The 16,171-nt window shown below is 46.2% G+C and overlaps 1 protein-coding gene across 2 annotated transcripts in view; it reads left to right on the top strand.

Moving 5' to 3' along the window:
* EPHA8 (EPH receptor A8) overlaps positions 1 to 16,171 on the top strand; it is a 45,420-nt gene that overhangs the window by 14,238 nt on the left and 15,011 nt on the right. For both annotated transcript variants that reach the window (XM_027841487.1, XM_027841486.1), the window contains exons 2-3: positions 5,561 to 5,625; positions 8,800 to 9,463. In XM_027841487.1, the coding sequence (XP_027697288.1) occupies positions 5,561 to 5,625; positions 8,800 to 9,463 (729 nt within the window). The remainder of the gene's footprint in view (positions 1 to 5,560; positions 5,626 to 8,799; positions 9,464 to 16,171) is intronic.

Here is a 16,171-nt window from a genome sequence, read left to right as displayed (position 1 = left end):
GTCAGAGTTGGGAGGGCCCTTAGAACACTGAATGTCAGAGCTGGGAGGGCAATTAGGACATAGAACATCAGAATTTGAAGGGCCCTCTGAATGTAGAATAGTAGATCAGAGAGGAATCTGAGAATGTCAAACGTCAGAGTCCGAAGGGATTTCAGAGGTCATCACCTCCAACTCCTTCATTTTCCAGATGAGGCAACAGTGGTCCAGAAAAGGGAGGCGGTTTGCTCCAGATCACACAGTTAACTAATTGGTCAAACTGGACCCAGAATGCAGGTCTCCTGGTTCCCCTGTCTAGTTCTCTGCACCTTGCCAAGCTGTCTCTAGTTGAGAGGGAGCATGTTGAGTGAGGAGAGTGGTTAAGGGCAGAGAGCTGGGAGGAGAGCAGTCAGGTGAGGGCTAATAGGTGGCTGAGCCTGGAAAAGGTCAGGAGCCAGAAAGTGAGTGAACTAAATAAAACCCTCCATAAATCACAACCTGTCAACCTTTCCTGAGCCATGAAGGATGGGAGGAGACCACGCTATGGCCCACCCTTCTCTCCCCAGGCCCGGACATATAGAAACATTCCCCCTGACTTCAGGCAATTGAGCAGTGCTACAAAAATCTGGGTTCTAGCCTCATTTGCACTGGTTACTAGCTGGGTGAGCTCGAGTCAAGTCTCCTAGCCTCTTACAGATTCATAAAATATCAGAGCTGGAAAGGGCTTTAGGGGTCGTCTACTCCAATCCTCTCATTTTACAAAGAAACCAAGGCTCACAGAAAAGAAGTGACCTGCTCAAGGCCACACAGCTAATAAAGGCACAGTTGGAATTCAAGCCCAGGCTCTTTGACTCCTTGTGCTTAAATCACTGGCCTACACTGCGATGTCGAACCTCAGTGTCCTTGTCTGTAAAATGGGATGTCATTGAGTGTATCATGGTCTGACCATTCTAATCTTTCATGACCAATCTCACAGGATTGCTCTGAGTTTCAAAATTAGATAATAACCATCACTAGCATTTATATAGTGCTTTGTCTTGCAAAACACTACAATGTCACCTCCTATGATTCTCACAACAGCCCTGAGGCAGATGCTATCATTATACTATTTTACAGAAGAAGAAACTGAGGCAGGCAGCAATTAAGTGACTGGCCCAGAGTCTCCTGGCTAGTAAGTCTCTGAGGTCGGGTTTGAACTCAGGTCTCCCAGATTCCAAGTCCCATGCACCATTCACCTACCCAGCTGCATCTTATGAGGATAATAATGACCAGAAACATGGGAAAAAATGCAGTATTTGGATCTAGAAGACCTGGGTTAAAATCCCCTCTGTGCTACTTGCTGGCTGCATGACATTGCATGTATCACTTTTCCTCACCTTTGTTTCTTCATGAGTATGTAATAGGGAACTGACCAATGAAAGCCACATCCTTAGGAGCGTGCTGTCCGTATGGCCAAGGACTGGCCTTTCTTGAGCCAGTCCCCTGGTACATGTAAAATGAAGGTACTGGCCTATATGATCTCTAACATTACTTCTAGCCCTAAACCTATCACCCTAATGTATGGAACTAAATTTTTTTAAATACACACCTCTATCAATCTATCTATCTATCTATCTATCTATCTATCTATCATCTATCTATCTGTATTTGTTAAAGGCATCCTGGGTGCCAGATAGGGCAACTAGGTGGTGCCATGGTACAAAAATTGCCAGGTTGGGTGTCCAGAAGACATCTTTCTGAGTTCAAATCCTACCCCTGACACTTGCTAGCTGTGTGCTAGAGAAAGAAATGGCAAATCACTCCACTGTCTTTGCCAAGAAAACCCTAAATGGGATCCCAAAGATTCAGACACAACTGAACAACAACGTATCAGACATTGTGTCAAACCCTGGGGATTCAGAAACAAAGATGAGATGGCCTCTGACCTCAGGGATCTTATATTCTACTTCACTTTATAAACTATGAGAGCTAGTGTGGGAGAGTGGCTAGAAAGCTGGCCTTGAAACCATCTAGACCTGTGTTCAGGTTCTGCCTTAGACACGTGCTAGTTGTGTGGTCTTGGACAAGTACTTCAACTCTTCTTTAGCCATCTCTAAGACTTTAAGTGGCAGAGAAGTTGCCTACCTGTACTGGAAGGAGGAGTTTCTTCTCTCTTGTAAACTGTATTTCAATTTAAAAAAATATTTTCAGATATGTTTTATAGGAATGTATGTATAGAGCCTATATCAGATTGCACATTGTCTTGGGGAGGAAGATGGGGAGGGAGGGAGAGAAAATTTAAAACTCAAAAGCTTATGGAAGTGAAGGTTGAAAACTAAAAATTAATTAATTTAAAATTTTTATTTTCAGTTCCAAATTTGCTCCCTCCCTCTACCTCCTTTACCCATTGAGAAGGCAAGAAACATGATATCCATCATACATATGAAGTCACCTAAAACATATCTGTACATTAGCCACAATGCCAAAAAAAAGCAAGAAAAATAAAGAAAATGAAAAAAAATGCTTCAGTCTGCACTAGGAGTCCATCCGTTCTCTCTCTGGACAGGTCCCCCCTTATAAACCATAAATTCCTACAATAAATGTCAACCATTTGTATTATTAATCTGGTCCTTTGTCCTCAGTGGGTGCCCAGTATATTAATTCATTAATTCAACAAATATTTCTTGAGTGCCTGCTAGGTACAAAGCACAGCCAGTGCCAGGGATCTTCCCAGAATGCCTGGGGGAAATGTGAAAGTCTTCATGATGGAGACAAAAGGAGAATGTCTCAGACCCTTTTCTTGGTAAAGCAAAGGAAAGACTGTGACCTGGAAATTTGGAGAGAAATATGGTGGGATTTCCAGGAAGATGGAAGGAAGAATAAGACACAGGCATTGTCTGAAAGGAGCTCTTGGACTTTCAGGGAAGAGAAGAGATGTGCCCAGATAACTAGAGCAGAGGGTAGCATGTGGTAAGGGACACAGCAATGGCAAAGACAACCAGCATTGAAGGGGCGCAGACGATGGAGATGGCATGAGAAGTGAAGGCCTTCTGAAGCAGGTGGTCTTTGAGCAGGGCCTTAGAAAATAGGTAGCAATACACTTTGCCCAGGTGGGATTTAGACCAAGAATGCAGGGCTGGTTCAATATTAAGAAAATTATCAGTATAACAAAACCAACAGAAATCATGTGATTTTCTCAATAAATGCAGAAAAAGCTTTTGACTAAATATAGTACCCATTCCTATTAAAAACACTAGAGAGCATAGGAATGAATGGAGTTTTCCTTAAAATGATAAATATAATCTATGTAAAACTATCAGCAAGCATTACATGTCATGGGGATAAGCTAGAAGCTTTCCCGATAAGATTAAGAGTGAAACAAGGATGCCCATGGTCACCACTGTTCTTCAATATTATACTAGAAATGTTAGCTTTAACAATAAGAGAAGAAAAAGAAATTGAAGGAATTAGAATAGGCAATGAGGAAGCAAAAATATCACTCTTTGCCGATGATATTATGGTATACTTAGAGAATCCTAGAGAATCAAGTAAAAACTACTTGAAATAATTAACAACTTTAGCAAAGTTGCAGGATATAAAATAAACCCACATAAATCACCGGCATTTCCATATGATACTAGCAAAACCCAGCAACAAGAGATAGAAAGAGAAATTCTATTTAAAATAACTGTAGACAATATTTGGGAGTCTACCTGCCAAGACAAACCCAGGAACTATATGAACATAATTACAAAACATTTTTCACATAAATAAAATCAGATCTAAACAATTGGAAAAATAGCAATTGCTCATGGGCAGGTTGAGCTAATATAATAAAAATGATGATTCTACCTAAATTGATTTACTTATTCAATTCCATAGCAATCAAACTACCCAAAAATTATTTTATGGAGCTAGAAAAAACAATAACAAAATTCATCTGGAAGAATAAATGGTCGAGAATATCAAGGGAATTTGTGGAAAAAAATGTCAAGGAAGGTGCCCTAGCCGTACCAGATCTAAAAGTATATTATAAAGCAGCAATCATCAAAACTATTTGGTACTGGGTAGGAAACAGAATGGTGTATCAGTGGGTAGAGCTTCAAGGCCACATGTGGCCCTCTAGATCCACAATTCTATGAAGTTTGGATTCAGTCAAAGGGCCACACTTGAGGACCTAGAGGGCCACATGTGGCCTCGAGGCTGCAGGTTCCCCATCCCTGGGTTAAGTACATAAGACACAGTAGTAAATGTCTACAGTGATCTACTGTTTGATAAACCCAAAGACTCCAGCTTCTGTGATAAGAACTCACTCTTTGACAAAAACTGCTGGGAAAACTGGAAAATAGTGTGGCAGAAACTAGGCTTAGACCAACATCTTACACTATATACCAAGATAAGGTCAAAATGGGTACATGATTTAGACATAAAGAGTGATGCCATAAGCAAATTAGGAGAGCAAGGAATAGTTTACTTGTCATATCTATGGAGAAGGGAAGAATTTATGACCAAACAAGAGCTAGATAACATTATGAAACACAAAACAGATAATTTTGATTACATTAAATTGAAAAGTTTTTGCACAAACAAAACCAATGCAACCTAGATTAGAAGGAAAGCAGAAAGCTGGGAAACAATTTTTACAGCCAGTGTTTCTGATAAAGGTCTCATTTCTAAAATATATAGAGAACTGAGTCAAATTTATAAAAATCAAGTCATTCCCCAATTGATAAATGGTCAAAGGATATGAACAGGCAGTTTTCAGATGAAGAAATTAAAGCTATCTATAGTCATATAAAAAATGCTCTAAACCACTATTGATTAAAGAAATGAAAATTAAAACAACTCTGAGGTACCACCTCACCCTTATAAGATTGGCTAATCTGACAGAAAAGGAAAATGATAAATGTTGGAGAAGATGTGGGAAAATTAGAACAGTAATGCATTGTTGGTGGAATTGAGACCCCGTAGGCTGAGGAGGAAGGGGGTATAGTAGGAGGGACAAGAATCAAAGGGGACTCCATCTTCCAGTCCCGGGTGACTGAGAATGTCAACACTTTTAATAGAAACTGGCCAGTCAGGAAAAGCAGCTAATTTGTGGGCAGCACAACTCCACACTTACTAGCTGCATGACCCTGGGCAAGTCACTTAACCCCAATTGCCTAAAAAAAAGAACACAGAATGTCAGAGCTGGGGTGAGCTTGGAACCCAGAATGGCAGAGCTGGGAGGGCCCTTAGAACACAGAATGGCAGAGGTGGGAGGGCCCTTAGAACACGGAATGTCAGATTAGAAATGAGGCCTTTATCATACCTGTTGTAAAGGGAGATTCTTGTAGCAAATGGGTGGAGGATGGGAGTTAGAGAGAAGAGACTGGAGGCAAGGAGACCAGGAAAGAGATTATTGCAGCAGCTCAGGTGAGAGGCCCAAACTCAGGTCGTGACTATGGGGATAGAAATATGACGAAAGAGTCAATGGATTTGGACTAAGAGAATGAGAAAAAGAAAAGGGAAAAGCCAAAGATGATGACACAGTGCAGTGATGGCCATAATTAGGACCCTGGGGAATCAGATGGGTTTGGAAGGGCTCTTCTTTCCTGTTTTGCAGTAAACTTGCTGGACACGTCGACCATCCACGGGGACTGGGGCTGGCTCACATACCCAGCACATGGGGTAAGTGATGAGGGCTGGTTGTTGACTCATAGTTGGGTGGGTGGGCAGAGGATGGGCCCTTCCTGTCATCTTGGTCCCCAGGAGGTCATAGGCATCTGGCACTCTCTCTCTGAAGGAGGGAGCCCAAGGGCTGTGGCTGGGAAATGGGGTTGTAGCCTACTTCCTACCCACCCCAATATCACACTAATAATAATGATGATAATAATAATAATAATGATCACAGTATTGGATAAAGACCTGGCCTCAAGGTCAGTAAGATCTGGGTTCTACCCCCAGACATGATGCTTTCTTACTGTGTGGGATTTGAGGCAAGGTATTTCCTTTCCTCAGTTTCCTCCCTTGTAAAATGAAGTGATCACATTAGAGAAGGCAGCTAAGGCCAAGATGGGTTCAGTAATTTGCTTGGTGTCACACAGGGAGTCAATAGCAGAACCAAGATTTGAACTCAGTCCCTCAGGGTCCTCTCCATTACTCCATCTTGCTTCATAGCCGGTTTTGTCCTCAACTTGTCCCTGGGCACTCTCAGTCACCCCCATAGCTTCATTTCTTAGCTCTGTGTGGTTGGTTCCCACTTTGTTTTAGGGCTGAAGCTCCAGCTGTCTTGTTGCCTGCCAGGACAGTGCCACCCAGCTGTCCTTCCAGCGCCCCAAAGGCAGCAAGCCCCAAGCTCCAAGGGACTGCTGCCCACAAATTAGCTACTTTTCCTGACTGGCCAGTTTCTATTAAAAGTGTGGACATTCTCAGTCACCCTGGACTGGAAGATGGAGTCCCCTTTGATTCTTGTCCCTCCTACTATATCCCCTTCCTCCTCAGCCTATGGGGTCCTGCCTCCCCCAGAGCTTTCTTTTTCCATCACCCTCCTTCCCCCAGCACTAAGCCAGTGTAGGCCCTCATTAGCTCTCACCTGGATTATTTCAAAAGCTTTCGAGAGTGCCTTCTCCACATTTCAGTAAATATTTATTCCGAATTTGTGTTCAAGGAACCTGGGCTGGCTACTGAGGGAGATGTGAAGATGAGATCAAGTTTTTGCCCTGAAAGAGCCTGCTGTCTGTGGGAGAAGATGAGACACAGGCCCGACAAGAGTATTAGGAAAGATCAGCAGTAGGAGAGCACATGTCTAGATGATCCCAAAGATCTGACATTCCGTGTTCTAAGGGCCCTCCCACCTCTGCCATTCTGTGTTCTAAGGGCCCTCCCAGCTCTGCCATTCTAGGTTCCAAGCTCACCCCAGCTCTGACATTCTGTGTTCTTCTTTTTAGGCAATTGGGGTTAAGTGACTTGCCCAGGGTCATGCAGCTCGTAAGTGTCAAGTGTTTGGTCTGAGGTCAGATTTGAATTCAGGTCCTCCTGACTTCAGGGCCAGTGTTCGATCCACTGTACCACCTAGCTGCCCCTGACATTCTGTGTTCTAAGAGCCCTCCCAGCTCTGATATTCCATGATCTAAGGACTCTCTCATTTCTGACATCCTGGGTTTTAAGATCCCTTACATCTCTAACATTCTCTGTTCTAAGATTTCTTCCAACTCTCCCCAGTTCTGACATTCTGTATTCTAAGGCCCCTCCCAGCCCTGACATCCAGTGTTCTAAGGGCCCTTCTATTTCCAATGATGATGATTATAGTGATGATGATGATGATGATGATGATGATGATAATTGCTAGAATTCATATAGTGCTTGAAGGTTTGCTAAGTCTTTTGCAAGTATTAAATTTAGTTCTCACAACAAACCTCTAAGGTAGGCGATATTGTTATTCCCATTTTACTGATGAGGAATCTGAGGACCAGAGAGGTTAATGGACTTACCCAAGGTCACACAGCTAGTTAATATCTGAGGCAGGATTTGAATGCAAGTCTCCCCATCTTCTAACATCTGTTCTAAGGCTCTAGCATTCCACTTGCTGACATTCCATTGTCTCCGAGGTCCCTTCAAGTTCTAACACTGAACATTCTAAAGTCCCTTCTGACTCTGAAGTTCCGTGAGTCTGTCTTTGGGGCTCTCCCTGGTACCTCTGGGGTTAAAGCCATTATCACAGTTAATTGAGTACCAAATAACAGGCCAGCTGTTTCCTGTCTGCCTCCTGCCAGAGATCCAGAAAAATTAATCAGCTCTGTCAGCACCGAGGCATGCATCAGCCTGCCCCACCAATGCCAACATTGTGCCCAGGCAGTTATCCCCTCAAAGCATTACAGCCTGGGAATGCAGGGACCAGAGGAGAGCAGGCGCCCCATACCACATCAACCTGGCTTGGGGGCAGACGGTTTTTCTCCCTGGGTCAGGTGTAAGGACTGGGACTCCCTATCTGACCCCTCCTCAGCCACTGGTGCTGTCCAGAAGGGTCACGCTCAGGGACAGGAAAGGATGGGGTTGGTGTTTGCAGCAGCTCTGCCCCTCGAACCCCAGTTATGCTCACTGTTCCCCTGTGCATCATTTCAATTCACTTCAGAGGCCAGAAATGACAAGTTCAGCATCCTGAAAGAGCTTAGTTGGAAAAGCAGCCTCAGCCCCTGCAGCCTGGAAATTCAAAAATGGCTCCTCTGTAAAAGCCTCAAGTTAGAGTGTTAGGGAGCCTTAGAGATTGAGAGCTGAACAGAGAATATCAGAGCTGGGAGGGCCCTCAGGACACAGGATGTCAGAGCTGGGAGGGGCCTTAGAACACAGAATGTCAGAGCTGGGAGAGATTTTAGAACACAGAATGTCAGAGCTGGGAGGAACCTTAGAATATAGGATGTCAGCACTGGGAGGGACCTTAGAACACAGAGTGTCAGAGCTGGGGTGAGCTTGGAACCCAGAGTGTCAGAGCTGGGAAGGGAGGGCCCTTAGAACAGAACATATCAGAGGTAGAAAGGTAAAAAGAACCTGAAACATCATCTAACACTTTTCTATAGCATCTATCCCCATTTTTTCTTCTATTATAATTATTTGGGTACAACCCCAGCTCTCCTTTCCCCTACTAGACTGTCAGCCGCTTAGGGTAAGGACAAGTTTCTTGTTCTTTGTGTCTCTCCCAGCACTGAGTCCAAGGCTAGGCACAGAAGGTGGTGCAATCAATACTTGAGTTGAATTGCTTTCTGTTTGTACAAAAACTTGAACATAGCGAGTGCCCCAGAGTTCTGGCTGACACACTAACAGAGCATCCCTCACGTCTCCCCCTGATCATTGGTCCTCTCCCTGCAGTGGGATTCCATCAATGAAGTGGACGAATTCTTTAGCCCCATCCACACGTACCAGGTGTGCAACGTCATGAGTCCCAACCAGAATAACTGGCTTCGGACGAGCTGGGTGCCGAGGGATGGGGCCCGCCGGGTATATGCCGAGATCAAGTTCACCCTGCGAGATTGTAACAGCATGCCAGGCGTGCTGGGCACCTGCAAGGAGACCTTCAACCTTTACTACCTGGAATCTGACCGCGACCTGGGCACCAGCACCCAGGAGAGTCAGTTTGTGAAAATCGACACCATTGCTGCGGACGAGAGCTTCACCGGGGCCGACCTGGGTGTCCGGCGCCTCAAGCTCAACACGGAGGTGCGTGGCGTGGGGCCGCTGAGCAAGCGAGGCTTTTACCTGGCTTTCCAGGACATCGGGGCTTGCATCGCAATCCTCTCCCTGCGAGTTTACTACAAGAAATGCCCAGCCATGGTGCGCAACCTGGCTGCCTTCTCGGAGGCAGTGACGGGGGCGGACTCTTCGTCCCTGGTGGAGGTTCGAGGGGAGTGTGTCGGGCACTCCGAAGAACGGGACACGCCCAAGATGTACTGCAGCGCCGAGGGGGAGTGGCTGGTGCCCATTGGGAAGTGTGTGTGCAGCGCCGGCTATGAGGAGCTCCAAGACGCCTGCGTGGGTGAGTGGCTACGCTTCACACTTCTGTGGTAGATCGCAGACCTTAGATTCTAGTTTAATACTCATTTTACAGAGGAGGAAACTGAGGCCCAGAGAAGGGAAGTAATTGGCCCTAGGGTCACACAGGTATTGCAACAGCTGAAATTCAAACCTGGTCCTTTTGATTACAAACCCGGCACACTCTCCAAACAATTACTCCTCAAGAATTTATTAAGCACCTACTATGTGCCCTCCTGTGCTAGGTACTGGGGATACAAAGCCAAACATGAAACAGGCCCTGCCTTCAAGGAGCTTACATTCCAATAGGGGAGACCACATGGACATATATCGGTAGTATATACAAGAGGTGGGGACATACCTGTGATTTCATTGATTTAGGGAACTCCAAAGTGAGAAAACTCTTTTTCCCAAGGCAGGTGGACAATTTATAGCCTCAGAGACCATGAGTTATTTGCCCAGGGTCACGTAACCCGTAGGTGCTAGAGGTAGGGTTTGAACCCAAGTCTTCTTGGCTTTGAGGATGGCTCTCTACTCACTCTGTTGTTCTACCATCACCTTCTCCATGCTGCCTGTTACAAAAACATGCACAAATCAAATACAGAGATACCTTGTAGAGAAAGGCACTCTTATCCTAAGGTATACACAGCCCTTGCCCCACGGTAGCCTTGGGAAGGAAGTCAGAGAGCTGGGCCCTTGCAGGCAGGGGTCATCCTGAAGGGTCTATGGCAGCTGCCCTGACTCCTCCCACACCAATTCAACAAACATGGAGTCAGCACTAAATCTCATGTCTAAGACCCTCTGAGAGGAATGACAGGTACAAAGACACCAGTGGATCAGTCCCTTTGCTCAAGGAGCTTACATTCTACAGGATGCCCAAGTTTTCCATCTAGGACAGTACCACTTCTTGGTAACCAAGAGACAGCCAGCCCCCCTCCCACCCCTTGAGAAGCTGGAATTGACTGGAGGAGGGGCAAAAGAACAGGCCAAGGTCCCCTCACCAGTAAGGACTCTGGGGGGTTCCAATGGATGTGAGGAAAGTGCTGTGGCTAGTGGAGGAAGTAAATCTAGGCTGTGTGTGTGTGTGTGTGTGTGTGTGTGTGTGTGTGTGTCCAACCATACCTGTGAGTGTACCTATGATACATCTGAAGAGAACACACCAGAAGTGACTACACAGAGTAAAACCAGGCAGACTTTTGGGTGGGACAGGGGAGATACACAGACAGGAAGCCCCATGTGGATGAGTACAGTGGAATTACCCCTTTCAGGGAATAAACCCAGGTACCTGTGGGATTCCGTACATCCTGAGTCGCCACGGGAACTCTGGCGATCTCGGCCTATCTATCTATCTAATCTCCCTCTATCTCTCTGTCTGTCTCTGTCTCTCTTTGTCTCTGTCTGTCTCTTTCTCTCTCTCTCTCTCTCTCTCTCTCTGTAGAATGGGGGAGACAGTGAACTAAATGGCCACTAAAGTCTTTTCCCAGCCCTCCATTTGCTGATGCTAGCCACTGCCCTTCTCTGGTACCCTTCCCTGCCAGTCTCCTCGACACCCCGCTCCTGTCTGCCCCCTAGGTGGCTCCCCCCTCCCTTGGTAACTCTGTTCCAAGCAAACAGATCCGGGAGAAGCAGAGCCTCCCAGGGAAAGTTAGCTCCAATGCCCGCCAGGCCTGTTATCGCTGTTTGAGCAGCCAGAAGCCTGTTCCGTTTCCCGAGCCCCCTGGAGGAAGCCTCCTTCAGCTGCCCTCCACCCTTCCCCTAGAGCAGAGGCACAGAAAGAAAAGGCGAGGAAGAGATGGGGAGGGAGCAGGCAGAAGGCCCCACTCGGCCATCACCAGGAGTCCTCTCTCCCTAACCCTGGTTCCCAAGCCACCTGCTCCCGAGCTTGTTGGCCTCCCTGAAGGATGGCAAAGAGAAAGACCTAGAGAGCCCCGGGTCCAGCTTCACTCAGACCCTGGTTCTGTTACTCACTTCCGGTGTGACCGTGGCCATGTCCCTTCCCTCCCTTGGTGTCAGTCTTCTCTTTCCTTGGACTCTAGCATGGTCTGCCTTACCCTGCCAAGGCTAGCATCTCTGACCTCATTCATTTGAGTAGCATGACAGGTACAGAACCAGCTTTTAACCAGAGCCACCTAGGAAGCTGCCTCGTGGTCAGCCAAGGCCCAGAGGCCTTAAACAGACCACCTAAGGGCATGAATCGAGCTAGACTTTGAGCTGGAAGCGGTCCAGCCTACTTAGGAGGCCCGAGAGGCCCAGAGATGTTGGGTGATCTGGCTGAGGTCACCCAGCAGAAGGGATCTGGATGTCCTGCCTCCCAGTCAGGGCGCTTTCTGCTGGTCCTGGGATCGAGTGACACGTCCTTCTCCCTGCCCCTGCCCCCTCCCCCTCTACTCTAAGAGGGGGAGAATTCTGGGAGAGGTGCCAGGTAAGCAAGTAGTGTCCCCAACCTGGAACCCAGCTTCCTTTCCCTCCTGTCACCCAGACGGAAGATATAAATCACCCTCCGTGGCCCTAATCATCTTTCTATAAATATCAAAGACTCATTTCTGAGCGGGTTTGGAGCGGGGAGAGGGAATGAAAGACGAGTTCTTTGGCCTTCCTGACTGTGTTTAAAATCTGATTTAGAATTAATTTCCTTTGGCCGTCCACAGCCGGACACCTTATTTGTCAAATCTAATGCTGTTTGAATAGGAGAACAGAGGGGGGCCTGGTCTCTAAGCAGCTGCTGGTGCGACCAGCAGGTCTGGGGCCGGGAGAGAATGGGAGATGGCTGTGTGCCAGGAAGGGGGTGGGGGGGTGGGAGTACACTCTGCTGGGGAGAGCCCCCCAGCTGGCCCTCTGCCAGAAGGCCCCACAGCCCACACGTATTCCCCAGCCCAGCCTTTCCTCAGACGGGGCTAGCCTGGCATTGGCCCAGAGCAATACCATCTGTCTCTGTCGATTAGTCCCCGACCTCAGCATCCAGATCCCTCACATCCCCCAGGGCTGGCGATTAGTATTGTTATTAAAGATTATTTTATTTTCATTGCTCAGATTAATCTGACCCTGACATGTTATAACCATATGGGCATCAGCTGAGCACTTATAATCCCTTAGCTATTGGGATTCAAAGGGGGAAATTTCCAGGTTTCCGTGACAGGTATATAAAAATAACAACTTCTGAAGGAATGATAAAATATATGAGCTGGGAGAGGCCCAGGGATGTAGAATGGCAGAGCTGAGAGGGCCCTTAGAACATAGAATGTCAGAGCCAAGAAGGACCTTAGAACACAGAATGTCAGAGTTGGGAGGGCCCTTAGAATTCAGAATATTGGAGCTAGGAGAGACCTGAGGATACAGAATGTTGGAGATGGGAGGGGCCTTGGGACATGGAATGTCAGATCTAGTAATGACCTTAGAGAATGTCACAAATGGAATCTTGGTGGGAGGGACCTTTAAGGTCATCCAGTCCAAATCCTTCACCAAGCATGAATTTCAGGGAATAAATCAACATATGTTCATTAAGATCCTACTAAAATTTTATGATTCTAAAAAAAAGAATGAGGTGGATGACATGGAGGCAACATTCTAGTTCTGGACCCGACATCCCAGGGACGGTCAAAGGACACTTCCAGCATTGGATTAGATATCAGGGTCTTGAAAGCATAGATTTAGTGCTCAAAGTCTATAGCGTTCAACTCCCTCATTTGGCAGATAAGGAAACTGAGACCCAGAGAGATTGACTTACCCAAAGCCACACACCAGGGTTTAAACTCAGGTTCTCTGACTATAACTCCAGTGCCTTCCCCACTGTGCCACACTGCCTCAAGACCTGGAATCCAGTTCTGGGTCTGCTACCAATTAGCTGTATGACCTTGGACAAGTCAGTTCCCTTACACGGGCCTCAGCGTCCTCTTTACCTGTCCTAAAGGAGTTTATAATCTGGTTGGGGAGAAAAGATCTCAAATACGAATCAGAGGATGTTAAAGATGATAAAGTTAATCGTCTGGCAGCTATGTAGTAAACATCTATGACATGCTCAGTTTTGGGGAGGGGATATGGAGAGGCGATCTTTTGTCTGAAAAAGATCTGAGCCTCTGGATGGACCATCAACTCCATATGAGCTAACAGTATGACTTGACAGCCAGGAAAACCTCATTTGACTGTTGGCTACTTGAAGACTAAGTGGGGGAGGGGGAGCAGCTCCCTGCCGGCTTCCCTGTTCAGACAGCTGGAGAATTGTGATCAGTTCAGGGCACCACGGTTTAGGATGGACAGTGTTAAGCTTTAGTTTCCACAGGAGGGTGACCAGGGCCTTGAAAGGCCTTGAATCCATGACATGCAAGGATGATGGAAGAAACTGGGGATGTTCCGCCCATGGCAGGGAAGACTTAGCGGGTGGACACGAGGATTGTCTTCAGCTACTTGACGGCTGTTGTCGTCCACTTGGTCATGTCCGTGACTCCATTTGAGGTTTTCTTGGCAAAGATACTGGAGTGGCTTGCCGTTTCCTTCTCCAGTTTATTTTACAGATGAGGAAACTGAGGCAAACAGAGTGAAGTGACTTGCTCAAAGTCACACAGCTAGTCAGTGGCTAAGGCTTTATTTTGAACTCAGGTCTTCCAGACTCTCCAGGCCCAGCACTTTATCTACTGTGCCACCAAGCTGCCCCAAGTGTTTGAAGGGCTGTTTGTAAAAGAAAAAAATAGCTTCCTACTCCTTGTCTACAGGAGGCAGAATTAGCACTAAAGGCAGAAGGTACAGAGAGGCAGGTTTTGACTTGATGGTAAGAACAATGTCCTTCCAGTGAACTCTAGACAAAAGGGCCGTGGGCTGCCTTGGGAGCCGGTGAGGCCCTTCTCCTTGGAGGACTTCCTGCAAAGCTGGACAGCCACTTGCCTGGGATATTGCAGAGAGGACTCTAGTGAAGGGACAGCTTGGACGAGGTGACCTCTGAGGGCTTTTCCAGTCCTGAGATTCTGCTCTTCTATGAGGGTGCACCAAGAGCATAAGGCCAAGACCCTCTTCTCCAGGACTTCTACATCAAGAAGCTGAGACTGTAAGTCAAGGGAGGCATTAAAAGTGTTCACACTCTACTAGACTGGAAGCTTCATGAGGTCAGGGACTCCTCTCGACTTTACACCTCCCCCAGGGCCTAGCACAATCCTCCAGACAGTATAGGGAATTTACAAATATATATTAAGTGGAATTGACTTCACTCTTCTGGCTCCGTGCCAGTCTCAGACATGAGAGAGCCCGCCCCCATGTCAATAATAATAATTAAAATAATAACACAAATTTCTGTAGCATGTTTAAGGTTTGCACAATGTTTTCCTCCTGATGGCCCTGTAAGATAGGCAGTAGGGATATGATTGTGCTCATTTTACAGATGACAAAACTGAGGATGAGAAAGCCGTTTACCCAAGATCACACAGCCAGGAGAATGGCCCAGGAAGAGCTCAAGCCTGGGACTTCCGACTCTTTCTCTGGTGTTTTCCATTATAGTGCCCCACTTCTCACTAGTGAGGTTCGGAGCCCATCTGGGGGTTCTGAACAGTTCTGTGACTGGCCAATGGATCCGGGATTTTCTATATGTGTCTTCCTGGAGGAGTTAGGGGAGTAACTTCAGGGCCTCATTGTCCAGATTTAGGGACTTTCCTGCAGCCACAGCAGGGCACTCACGTTGTCCACTCACAGAGGGGACTGCTGCCATGTTCCTGGTCCTTCTCTTTCTGAAAGCCAGTGGAGGGCTAGTGAATTGTGATATTTAGAGCAAGAAGAGAAGTTGGGAATTATCTAGTATAACACCCTCAGTGAGACCCAAAGAGGGAAATGACTCAGTGGTGATGACCCAAATTGTCAGTGGCAGGGCCAGAATTTAAACCAGGTTTCCTTGCACTGCTCAGTGGAGGGGCTATTTGGTTAACAGAGGTTCTGCAGACTCCAGAGGCCTCCCCAAGGGAAGCGGCAACAGGCTTGAGGTCCAAGGTGCTGCTATAAATGAACCATGTGACTTAGTATTTTACCTCATGGCCCTCTGTTTGCTATTCTGTGAAATGGGACTAGATTACCTCCAGGGATCCACTTAGTAGAATGAATGTGAGGATGCTGAGAACAGGGATTGTATTAGTTTCTTGTCTTTGTATCACCTACACAGAGCACACAATTGCTTAATTTGGTTAATCCAATTGAATTCTAGTTCTAGTATTCTGTGTTGTAGGATCTTGTCAACTCTAACATTCTGTGTTCTTTTTAAAAAATAATTTTATTGATTTTTTGTTTTTACATCATCTTCATTTCCAAATATAGTCTTTCCCCTCCCCTGCCTTGAAAGCCATTCCCTATAACAGAAAATAAAAAATAAAGAGAAAAAAAAAAATTCAGTCAAACCCATCAACACATCAGTCAAGTCCAATAGTATATATAGCCTTTTCCTCTCCTTAAAAAAAAAAAAAAAAGAAGAAGAAGAAGAAGAAAAGGGATATTCTCACAGCTCTTCTTCTGGGTCAAACTTGGTTGTTATGATTATGTAGAGTTCAGTTTTGATTTTGTTGAATGTGTAAGCTCCTTAAGAGAAGGATTGTTATATTCTTTGTTTTTGTGTCCCTGGTGCCAAGCATTTTGTAGGCGCTTACTAAATACTCACTGATTCTTTGTTTATGTCTATTGCTTTCCTGGTTCTGCTAACTTCACTTTGCCTCAGTTCATATAAGTCTTCTCATACTTCCCTGTATTC

This window comes from Vombatus ursinus, unplaced genomic scaffold, assembly GCF_900497805.2.
Source record: "Vombatus ursinus unplaced genomic scaffold, bare-nosed wombat genome assembly UNPS02014859.1, whole genome shotgun sequence".
Classification (NCBI taxonomy): Eukaryota; Metazoa; Chordata; class Mammalia; order Diprotodontia; family Vombatidae; genus Vombatus; species Vombatus ursinus.
Note: the sequence above shows the minus strand (reverse complement) of the source record. Positions and strands in the feature narration are given on the sequence as shown.